This window comes from Erinaceus europaeus, chromosome 19 (genome assembly GCF_950295315.1).
Source record: "Erinaceus europaeus chromosome 19, mEriEur2.1, whole genome shotgun sequence".
Taxonomy (NCBI): domain Eukaryota; kingdom Metazoa; phylum Chordata; class Mammalia; order Eulipotyphla; family Erinaceidae; genus Erinaceus; species Erinaceus europaeus.
In genome coordinates, this window is record NC_080180.1 from 4393308 (window position 1) to 4405778 (window position 12471).

At 42.8% G+C, this 12471-nt stretch overlaps 1 protein-coding gene across 1 annotated transcript in view; it reads left to right on the plus strand.

The window, feature by feature from the left end:
* SPATA17 (spermatogenesis associated 17) overlaps positions 1 to 12471 on the plus strand; it is a 108471-nt gene that overhangs the window by 55936 nt on the left and 40064 nt on the right. Inside the window, exon 6 of the mRNA XM_060179217.1 lies at positions 8039 to 8174. Coding sequence (XP_060035200.1) covers positions 8039 to 8174 — 136 coding nt within the window. The remainder of the gene's footprint in view (positions 1 to 8038; positions 8175 to 12471) is intronic.

Below are 12471 nucleotides of genomic sequence, written 5' to 3' on the forward strand. Positions count from 1 at the left end.
CAGTGTTCCTCTGCCTCTCCCAGCTCATTTCCAGTGGAAATTTGCAATGTGCTTCCTTCATTTTCCCAGCTTAATCTTTCTAATCAAGTTCTGGTCTTTTATCCCACTGGGGATACAGATGTTAGGTCTGTGTACAATTAAGAAGTTTGAGGATTTGTCTACAGAAGAATTCCTTTTTTCTTTTGTTTTGTTTTTGTTTTAAATTTTTATTTATAAAAAAGAAACACTGACAAAAACCATAGGATAAGAGGGGCACAACTCCACATAATTCCCACCACCAGAACTCCACATCCCATCCCCTCCCCTGATAGCTTTCCTATTCTTTATCCCTCTGGGAGCATGGACCCAGGGTCGTTATGGGATACAGAAGGTGGAAGGTCTGGCTTCTGTAATTGCTTCCCCGCTGAACATGGGCGTTGACAGGTCAATCCACACTCCCAGCCTGTTTCTATCTTTCCCTAGTGGGGCAGGGCTCTGAGGAAGCGGGGCTCCAGGACACATTGGTGGGGTTGTCTGCCCAGGGAAGTCCAGTTGGCATCATGGTAGCATCTGGAACCTGGTGGCTGAAAGAAGGGTTAACATATAAAGCCAAACAAATTGTTGACAGATCATGAACCTAAAGGCTGGAGAAGTTCATATGAAGAGTTGGGGAGGTCTTCGTTTTGTAGATAGTTAGCAGTCCATTTTAGTTGTATTCCAAAGAGCCCATGACTGTACTAGTTTTTTTTTTTTTTTTTTTTTTTTTTGCCTGAGCCTGAAATCTGATATGCAGATGAATCCAAGTTATTGTCTGGGAAGATGATGTCATGGCTGGAAAAAGAACCAGAAAGCTGGATCAGGGAAGAGAGTAGCTCTCAAATATGGGAAAGGGGTCTAAATATTGTTGACTGTAAACCCCATCGATCTGATCTAATCTGGGGTCCTTCTTAAATTGCTTTGGGCTGTATAGTAAGAACTGGGCTCTCTTTTTGACCACTGTTTCCCTGAGCAGAAAAAAAAAGTTGGTTTTTAAATAAATGATTACAGAATTATAGAATTCAGTTCTTTAAACTTTTTTCTTATGATCTTTCTTTATTTACTTTATTTGTTGGGTAGAGATGACCAGAAATGGACAAGAAAGAGGGTGATAAAGAAACCCCAGCCCTGCTTCACCACTCGCAAAGTTTCCCCCTGCAGGTGGGGGCTGAGGGCCCGAACCTGGGTCCTTGCACATTGTAACATGTGCACTCAACCAGGTGCACCACCGCCCTGCCCCTAGAATTCAGTTCTTAGAGGTATCTAAATCTAAAGAAGTTTGATGCTTGAGAATATTGAGATAACGGTGACAATTTGGAGAACAATTTTGGAGAATTCAGTGATACAGCTGAGGTAATTACTTAAGATATGTCAGTGTTTGTGGTCCAACAAGTCATACAGAGGCCCTCTTAGTCTCTCTAGTGCCCTGCTAAGATTATCCCAAGGTCTCTTCCTAATGTCGTGTGTAACGGATGGCAAGTAAAATCTTGACTTTTACTCGGTTTATGACGCATATGGAATCTCTTTTGTTGAAAGGCCACTCAGCACCATGCTCACAACTCTGATATCGGCGTGGCATTTATACTTCCTACATCTCCCTGTTTCCATTCAGTGTTCAGAAGTGTGCTGGGGGGGGGGGGGCGGGAGCAGAAGAGACGTGCAAGCTGAGCAAGAGTGTGCTGGGCAGTGAAGGTGTCTGGGCAGAAACCTCTCTCTCTCCTGCCGCCTCCCGCCAAGCAGGGTGATATGGGGGTGTAGGTGGAGTCAGAACAGTTTTTGTGCAAGTGCACGTTTATGATAACATGGTCAACTTTATTTTTTAAATTAGCTCACTGGATTGAACCAGTTTGCTGTGGTAAGCTTTTCTCATCATCCTTTTATCAAACTTTCATACCTAGGAGTCTTTGCCTATCAAATTAACTTTTGTAGACCAGGAGCAATCCCTCAATTCCAGAGTGAATTCCCCCTGCTTTAGTTAATTAGCCCACGGTGGCTTGTCCCCTGTCCTCTCCTCCCTTCTTTTCTCCCAGTAGGGACTGGGTGGTGGCACACCTGGTTGAACGCACATGTTAAAATGAGCAAGGACCGGGTTCAAGTCCCCAGTTTCCACCTGCAGGGGCTAAAGCATTGCAAGTGGTGAAGCAGTGTTGCGGGAGTCTCTCTTTGTCTCTCTCCCTCTCTATCACCCTCTTAGCTCTTCATTTCCTGCTGTCTATCCAGTAAATAAATAAAGATAGTTTAAAATTTTTAAAAGAGACTGATTAAAGGAAAAAGAACAAAGTTTTGGTTTTGGTTTGTCACTGGGGTTTTACTTCTCTGGGATGACCTTTTCAGATAAAGAGATGGAGGCGAGCAGAAAGGGCTGGGGGGAGAGAGAGATCACGCCACCAAAACTTCTATAGTGCAGAGTGGGGGTGAGCTTGAGTTTGCACATGTCTGCACAGCATACTATCCAGGTGAGCTCTTGTCCTGTCCCCAGGGCAAAGCCTTTGTCCCCACTGCCCCTTCTGTATTTGTTTGAGAAGTAGAAGCCCTTTGCTCCTCTACCTCATTTCGCGGTGTCCTTCCTGTTCTGTGAGCAGCTGACATCTCAGAGCTGCCGCCAGTCTGAGGTTTGTGCCAGTGCAGCCTGGAATCTTGAGCCTGTTCTCAGCACAACAAATCATCAGTATGATTCCCACTCTGTGTCGTACAAGAGGGAAAACATCATTGATTTTCTGAGAGAGTCCACGGTCATTTATTACCTCTGCAATGTGCGGTCAAGAAACAATAGCATCTCGGAGTCGTTCTTAAAACAGGAGGAAACTGCAGCTGTGAACAGCTTATGTTCAGTTACTCAGATATTAAGATTGTGAGGTTCCTAAGACTCGTCTGCTTATACCATGAGGTCTCCACAAAGCTTTTCAGAATTCCTACCCAGTCTATATCTTCAATAAAATTCTAAAAAAAAAAAAAAAAAATCAGCAAAACCCTATCTCCTATAATGTGTGTTCAGTTAATTGAAAAGAAACGTACTTTTGTAAACATAAAGCACTTCTAACTATGTATTTAACGCTGGAAAAAAAAAAAGAGAATACATTTTAAAAACTCATTGACCATTACCTAAAAATTGATAGACAACGTAAAGGAGTTTTCAGAACACGCACAGCTACTTAAACTTTCAGAGAGCAAACCCTGTTTGAGAATGAAATCTCTTCCTCATCTCAAGAAGAAATGTCACTTGTGAGACGCAGAAATGTTTCTGAATACCTATGTGTAGACGCACCTCCATAGGTGTGGCTGGAGACTGTGCACTGCGTGTAGGAAACACTGCAGCTAAATGAAAGGAGAATTCATTCATGGGCAGGGAGCCACCGAGTCCTTCAGCCTTGTCTTCTCAGTCATCCATTCCCCTGAGAGAGTGAATCTTGCTCAGACACACAAAAAAAGAAAAACGTGCTATTAAAATGCCGTCCAGAGGCAATAAGGACAGAAGGACGCTGGGGCCACATTGATCTCTGTGCCTGACATGTCCATCCCGTGTGCCAGTGAGCACTGGGTAGACCACAGTCCATCTTCTCTGAGAGCTCCTCTCCCACCAGCATGCGTGACACATGTCCGTGTGGCCCCGTGGGTGCAGAGCTCTGCCTCCTACTCATTTTGTATCTCGCATCACCTCAGGGACAATCGTCTCAGGAGAAAGATCAAAAGACCTTCTTTAAATATGCATTGAACATGGATTATAGAGAGCTGTGAAAACTAACGAAGTAACACTTTTCCACCTTTATTACTGAATACTTCTCTGAACAAAAATATTAGTCTAGTGGCAATAAAAAAAGATTGCCAATTGAACTAAGATTAGAGAAAAAAAGAACTTTGTAGGTGAGATGATGATACAGGTGGGAATACTGACATGGATATAAATTTTTAATGTTTTTATTCCTTTATTTATTTTGAATAAAGACAGAAATGAAGAGGAAGGGAGAGGTTAGGAGAGAGAAAGAGAAACACCTGCAGACCCGTTTCACCAGTTGTGAAGCTTCTCCCCTGCAGCTGGGGATTAGAGGATTGAACCTGGGTCCTTGTACATGGTAACATGTGCACTCAACCAGGTGTGCCCAGGTATTGCCCAGTCACAGCGTAAGTTTTTTTTCCAATTGTTTTCTCTTGGGGAGTTAAAGTCCTCAAGACTATAACTTGACAGTGTAGTCGTTGACACATAGGCACAGACCCTCATCTCTCCTTGATAGGCGTCTGGGAGGCGCTCACTCCCCCACCCTAAGGTCTCCCCCCCCATTCAGACACCAGAATCCCATGATCCTTCTCCTGTCCCTCTTTCCCCTTCCCCAGAATCCTTTGCTTTGGTGCAACACACCACACCTAATCGCAGTTTCACCTAGTGCTTTCCCATCCTGTTCTTTCATGGAAAGTCAGTTTATTAAGCTTCCACTTGACTTTTTCAAAGCCTGTTTGGTCTTTGAAAGAATATTTCATTTCACTACATATGTACTTATTTTATTCTTTAAATAGTCTTTTATTTAAAGTAGCTCCTTGCTTTATTGAACTACTTTATATTTACTTTGATTCCATTAATCAAAGCTCCTGGAGTTTACTTCTGTTTCCTGCTTTCTAGCTGTTCCCTCTAAGATATCTTGCTTGGGTTTGCATCTTTCATATTAGTAATTTCTCAGTTAGTGAGCCATCCCTAAATTCATCTTAAAATGAAGACTTTAAAATCCAGACTAGAAACTGCACTTGCGAGAGTGACATTTGATTGATAGGTTTTTTTTTAAATATTTATTTTCATTTATTTCTTCTTTTTGTTGCTCTTGCTGTTTTATTGTTGTAGTTATTATTGCTGTTGTTGGATAGGACAGAGAGAAATGGAGAGAGGAGGGGAAGACAGAGAGGAAGAGAGAAAGACAGACACCTGCAGACCAGCTTCACTGTCTGTGAAGCGACTCCCCTGCAGGTGGGGATCCGGGGGCTCGAACCGGGATCCTTACACTGGTCCTTGTGCTTTACGCCATGTGCGCTTAACCCGCCATGCTACCGCCCGACTCCCGATTGATAGGTTTTTAACAAAAACTCCTCACATGATGGTACTTGGAGTTGTTTCTCAGGGAAGATTCACTGTCTTTTGAGAAGGTCCACTTAGTCATCAAAGTACTTCTTAAAAAATTTTATTAGTGATTTAATAATGATGAACAAGATTGTAAGATAACAGGGGTACAAATCCACACAGTTCCTACCACCAAAGTTCCATATGCCATTCTTTCCATCAGAAGTTTCCCTATTCTTTATCCCTCTGGGAGTATGGACCAAAATTCTTTTATGCAGTACAGAAGGTGGGAGGTCTGGCTTCTGTAATTGCTTCTCTGCTAAACAGGGATGTTGGCAGGTGGTTCCACACCCCCAGCCTGTTTCTGTCTTTCCCTGGTGGGGCAGGGATCTGGGGAGGTGAGGTTCCAGGACACATTGGTTGAGGTTGTCTACACAAGGAAGTCAGGATGGAGTCATCTGCAACTTGGTGGCTGAAAAGTGGTAAGATATAAAGCAGGACAAATTGTTCAATAGACAGGAACCCAAAGGTAGGGATAGAGCAGATGAAACTAGGGGTCTTCATGTGGCAAGAAGTTAGGGAGTTTATTTTCGGTTAAGTTCTAAGGGGCCCATGACTTTAGTAATTTTTGCCTGAACCCAATAACTAATATTCAGGTGGACTAAAAGTATTGTCCAGGAAGATGGTTTTAGAGTTGAGAATAGGACTAGAAGGCTGGGTTAGGGCACAGAAAAGCTCCCAAACATGAAGACAGTATATAAATATTGTTGACTACCCCATCGATCTGACCTAGGGCCCATATCTATTCATATCCATCACAGGAGTCTGTGAGTCCCTGTCAGTCTGAGCTGCGTGCAGTCCATGGTGACAGCTGGGCACATTTTAGGCTGTACTCATTACAGGACCCGTCTTCCTCGAGTGGCAGAATAGGCTGACCCAGCCTCCTCCCTTCAGAGAGTGGGGCAGTCCCTGTCATCAAAGTACTTAAGCCCCGCTGCCAGTTCACTTAGCAATGAGCAAATGAAGAATTCATGGCTGGAGTGAAATAAAAACCTCACGTCCCACTGTGTTCCACTCATCATCTGCCGTGCGCCTTTGCTCAAGTCCAGAGCTCTGTGGCGTCAAGGGTCCTGAGAAGAGGCTTGGCTTCTGGACGCAGGAGCCGGGAGAGGAAGCTGTGACTTCATCTCTCCTGCCAGAGACTTTGGGTTTCCAGCTTTCCTTCCACCCCTTACCTGCTGCAGTGATTGTGGATGAATTATGCAAGGTGTCTTCTTACTTGTTTGAATCACACACCCCCTCCCCCTTCTCTCTAGCTTCTGTCTCTTGTAGGTTCTAGTTTTCAGATCTTGTGCTTTTCTTTAATTATTATTATTATTTGGCATTTGAAACTAATTTTTTGCCTTCCCCCCTTTTGTTGCTCTCGTTTTATTGTTATTGTAGTTCTTGTTGTCGTTGTTATTGATGTCGTTGTTGTTGGATAGGACAGAGAGAAATGGAGAGAGGAGGAGAAGACTGAGAGGGAGAGAAAAAGATAGACACCTGCAGACCTGCTTCACCGCCTGTGAATCGACCCCCCCTGCAGGTGGGGAGCCGGGGGCTGGAACCAGGATCCTTGCGCCGGTCCTTGCACTTTACGCCACATGCGCTTAACCCACTGCGCTCCCTCGCCCCCCACCCCAGGTCTCATGCTTTTAGTCTGCTTTCTCCCTGCACCAGTGTGAGTCCTTTTAAGATGCTAAATCACCTTCCTTCTCTGTCTGTTGGTGGGTCTAAAACTCCTTATGTTCCCTTACTATTATTTCTGGGGACTTTGGTGTATAATTGGAAAAGTCACCAAGTTACTCTAAAACACAGCACAACTGCAGATATTCCATGAGTTTATGTGACTATTAAAAACTTGATTTTTATTTTATTTTTTAACTTGATTAGTGACTTAACACTGATTTACAAATGTATAAGATAACAAGGGCACAATTCTGTAATGTTCCTACCACCAGAGTTCTGTATCCTGGTCCCCTCCATTGGAAGCTATAGTTCTCCCAATGTCACAGATATGGGTCAACTATTATTTCTGTAGCTATCTGTCTGTATTTCTACATAGCTGCCTTATGATCTTGTCTTCTATTCTTCTCTTCTTCTTCTAGCGTTTGCCCTTCTTCCGTAGCCAGTCAACAGCATCAGGTTGAAAGCTGTCAGGAGCTGCTTGTTGCTGGCTTTGAAAGTGACTGGGATCCATGTGGATTCAGTCGGCTAGGAAGGATCGTCAGTTTCCCCAATGAATGGGTACTCACGGGATGCACCACGAGAAGGTCGATCCAATGCAACCCTATTCTTCTCTAAGTCACACCTACACCTATACTTACTATTACTCCTGAATGTCCTTCCTTTTTTTCTTCTTCTTTCTCTAGTCCTGATGGAATTGAAGTTCAGAACCCTCTCTCTCTAGGGATATGGACCTAATTCTTTTTTTTTTGGGGGGGGGGAGGCACAGAAAGTGGGAGTTCTGGCTTCTGTAATTACTTCTCCACAGACGTTGGCAGGTAGATCCATACCCCCAGCCTGTTTCTATCTTTCCCTACTGGGTTAGGGCTCTGGATAGGTGGGGTTCCAGGACACAGTGGTGTGGTCATCTGCCCAGGGAAAAACTTGATATTTTATTGCTGATCACAGAAAGGTCTTACAGTAATGATACTTTGATAACTGATGGTAGCTGTTGCTGAGGATGATGGGATTGATGATAAAGTTGTTCAGAAGACTACAGGTCACGTCTACTGTCAGCACTCCTTTCCACCCCCCCCAACCCCCCCATGATCAGCTTTCCATTTATCAAGTCATTACAACTGCATCTGGGAGTGAAAGCCTATCAACACAGGAACTCGCGTGCAGGAACCCGGCTAGCAAGGACAGAGCTTGGTCTACATTTGGATAGACTTCATTAAATGTCTCTAGACATCAAGTGACTCTCTCCTATTCTTTCAGGTTTTTGCCGTTTTCCAACTACCATAAGAATAAAAAGTACCTGCCACTGATACATTCATCAAGCAAGTACGGCCCTGCATCCTACGGCTACCAGAGCTTCCGTGATGAAAATCCTAGGAAATGGATCTGCAGCAAGGTAAGTTTACATGACAATAAAGACACAGTGTTCCTCTGGCAGTGTTGGAAGTGCACTGCTTAGTGAGGAAATCTTCAAGTATTGACATGAAAACGTGGTGCTAAAGATTACTTACAGCGGTTTGATGCAGAGATCCGGCTGCTGACCCGCGTCCATTTCCCCCTCAGGCTTCTGATCTTCAGTTTCCCCACTCGGCTGTCCTCTGGCCAATGGCACGGATCGCTGGCTTTGGGAAAATCAGTGACTCTAGGTTTGACTCTGACCTGTGGTCCCCAAGCAGAGTTGAGCTGTCTCTTCAGACAGAAAAATGGAAATGGGCACTTCTTTTTATCTCTGTGTTTATGCTGTAGGTGGAAAGAAATGTAGGCAGGGTAGGTAGCTACGCAGAAACATAGCCATAGTATATGGTTGCACATAGACCATACAGGTGGAAATGAGGGTTTCCTATTTATACAAACAAAGCAAATAAATGTTGCTTATCTGATACCAAAGTAACATTGTTAGTAAATTAGATTAAATCTAAGTAAACATTCATTAAAAATCATGTGAAGCTAGGAAGACACCAAGATGTGTCATATATATGTGTGTGTATATATATGTATATATATATATATATTAGTGAGAAAAGTTCTCACTGTGTATTTAACAAGTCTTCTAATAGAAACTCCAAGTAACATAAAGAAAAATCACAGAGCTCTACAAGATACACAGATGAAAAATACAAATAAGCAGAGATTTATTGGGAAGGGATCAGGACCACTGAGTTCCTCATACTACCAGACCAAATAGTTCTGTTAAGTCTCTTAAGTGAGGCTTTATTCACCATCACACAATCTTCTTCCAGAATGATTTAAGACACCTTATTAAAAGGTCAATACTGTGAAGGTCTGGTTCTGGAACCAAAAATTAAGGGAAGTGATCTTAGGTACAAATGGTGTCTAAGCCTGCAAAATAAAGGGGCACCTCTGCTGTGGTTTGGCTTAGGACTTTCAGCTTGTGGAAGGCAGACCTGAAGAGGAACACACAAGGTGCAGCTCTAGCCTGCAAGATAGAACCAAGATAGACCTTGGCCAAGAAACAGGAAGAAGCATGTTAAACCCTTAAGGAAAAATGAGAACTTTCTTTGCTTTACCAAACCAAGACAAATTATTTTTAAAAGGACATTGTAAATATGGGATTACCAAGGGTAAGTCATGCCTGGAAGTACCTCATTACACCAGAAATTGCTTTTTTTTTTCCCCTCCTTTTATAGCTACTATATCATTAAAAAAAAAAAAAGGTCTTCTAACGCATTCAGTAATAGTAGTCCAGCGGCAGAAGTCACATATCCAGAGTCTGCTCCAGTCTGCTCCAGTGTTTGCAAACCTAAATGACGGCAGTGATGCCACTTCACAAAAAGCCAGTAAGAGTTAGGCAGTGTAGAGTACATGTCACAGTGCTCAAGGACTCAGGTTCAAGCTCCCGGTCCCCCCCTGAAGGGGGGAAGGAACTTTACCGGGGGTGAGGCAGGGCTGCAGGTGTCTCCCTCTCTGTCTTCCCCTTTTGTTTCAGTTTCTCTCTGCCTGTGTCTTTAGTCACAATACAGACTAAAGATGATTTTTAAACTATCAGATTTCATATGTTAAACATGCATGATGTAATCTGCATCTCATTTTTATTTGTCCTAAACCTTTGTTTTTATCTTCCTATTAAACAATTTAATTAAACAAAGCATTCTCTTTAAAGTAGAAACACACTTAGAACATCTCGTTATTTCAAAGTAAGAAAGATCTTTGTGCGAATGTTTGTTTTCTACATTATATGATATTTGGTTTTAAGACTTATGTTATGCTTTTTGAACTATTTCAAGAATGCCCTTGTATCTAACTGAAGTCAGCAGTTGCATGGAATCCCAGAGACTTTTGGGTACTTGTTTAAAAGAAAAATAGTAGTTTTTATTTATTTATTTTTTTGGAGACACCATTGTATGTATGCCCCTGTACACTTCTAGAAAGTCTAGAAGTTATGCAGAGGCTCTCCTGCTTGAGGCTCCAAGTCCCAGTCCCAGGTTCAGTCCCCTGCACCACCATCATCCAGAGCTGAGCAGGTTAAAAAGAAAGTATAGCGACTTAAAAAGTCTCGAGCAACTGACTTTGTAAACTTAGAAAAGTGAGAGGAAGCTATAGAGATTCTTTCAGTGTTAATGAATCATCTGCTCGGCCCTATGTAAAGCATTGCGGGAAAATGAAGCGCACATTTACCTACCACCTGCCTCACTTCTGCCCTCTCCCCATGTCGTCTTACCTAAACCCTCTGCCCTCTTCAGACAGCCCAGCCGCTTCAACTCAGTCACCCCTCTGTAGCTCACTGTCTGCACAGTGCGGACACGGCCGGCCGGCCCTCCCGTTGCCTACGCGTACATCTTGACGCTGCTGAAATACATTTGAATTGATGTTAAGTAACCTGGCTGAGAACTGCGCTCAGTAAGTTGCTAAGGCAGACTTACTTTTCTTTATAACTTTTTAGAAAATGTTGGTGATTTTATACAAGTACAGCATTTATTGTTGTTATTTTTAAATGAGAGACAAACAGACTAGACCAGACCAGACCACTTTTCTGGCATGCGCAGTGTCAGGATTCAAAGCTAGGACCTCAGGTTTGCTAAGTACTTGCTCTACCACAGAGCTGCCTCCCTAGCCACAGATGTTAGTTTCTTGATCTTGGAGCTTGGTGGCCTCCCCTTCTACAAAATTACTGGATTCAAGATCATTTTAAGGAGGTGAGAGAAATGCATTCCAAATGTGCGAGGAGGAAGCTGTTGAAGAGGGTTTCCTTGTGGGGTGGGGGGGACGTGGGCTCATTGCAAATGCCCAGGTACACACAGGTTGTCGCTGGTCAGCTCAGCTGAGTGTTGACTTCTGCTCTCCCATCTGCCTCATGACATTTTGTTTGTGTTGGTTTGTTTACTTGCTGGAGACAGAGTCAGGCACCAGTCTGGAGCCTGGGTTGTGCACATGGCAGAGCAGGACACTATCCAAGTGAGCGACTTTGACCCCCACCTCATCATGCTTTACGATTGTTCACAGGGAGAACTTGTTTTATTCTTCTTTTTTATTTATAAAAAGGAAACATGGACAAAACCATAGTTTCCTCATGGGAGTTATAGTTTTCAAATGCTTTCTTATACAGCTGTGTTAAAGGATATCAGTTGGTAAAAAAATTAGGGGGCCAGGCAGTAGGACACCTGATTTGAGTCCACATAGTACCATGCACAGGGACCTGAGTTCAAGCCCACTGGTCCTCACTCGCAGGGAAAGTTTCATGAGTGGTGGCGCAATGCACAGGTGTCTTTCTCTCCCTCCCCTCTCTCAATTTATCTCTAGTGTTATTATAAAAAATAAACACTGAAAAAGAAAAACCAATATTTAAATACCCTTTCTCTAGTCACATTAAATTAATATCAAACATTTAATACTTTATTTCTAGTTCTTCTGAACCTAAGTAAGCTATAGAAAAACTTGATTAAGTTGAGAACAAATAATACTTCTTTTCTCAAATTGTGAAAATCAGTAATGAAAAAGAACATATATGCTAATTTTCCAAAATGGAAGGCAATACTAACTTTACATACATATTATGTAACTTAGTTCTATTTCTTGATGGATATGTAAACTTTCCTAGTTAATCTGCCAAATGTTTTTCTCCCTTCAATGACCAAACCCTTAAGTGCAGTTAATGCTTTCTATTTATAAATTCTCTAGCATGCTAGCATGCTGATCACTGTATCTAAAGGATATTTGGATTGAAGGACTGAAAGGAATAGGAGAGAGTCTACCAGCCAGTTGCTGTCCATGTAATCTTTTGGGGCAGGTCGAAAGAAGCTGGCCCATAACAAATCCAGTTTACCGAAAGCATTCTTTTGGTTGTCTAGCATTCACATCTGTTCATAGTTACTGAAACAGAAACGCTATTTCAAGGCCTTTATCTGAATGGAGCTGAGTTTTCACATGTGGCATTCCCGAATCATGATGGAACCACTTCCTGTTTTCCCTTGTTGCAAAATTCAGGAGACAGGCAGTCCTTCCTCGTATGCCTTATTCCGGGTGAATTACACTGGGAAAGCAGGCCTTTGTTATTTTCATGTCCTGAGCAGCACTCCAGTCCTGAGCAAGAACTTAGCAGCTACCAAGCATGAAGAGATCCAGTACTCCTAAGAATTAATCTAGGGAACCTGAGCATATTGCACAGAACATAAAGTTGACCTTTACCGGCTGCGGCTTCTGGAATGGAGTGGGATGTGGAACACATCATGGGTTTA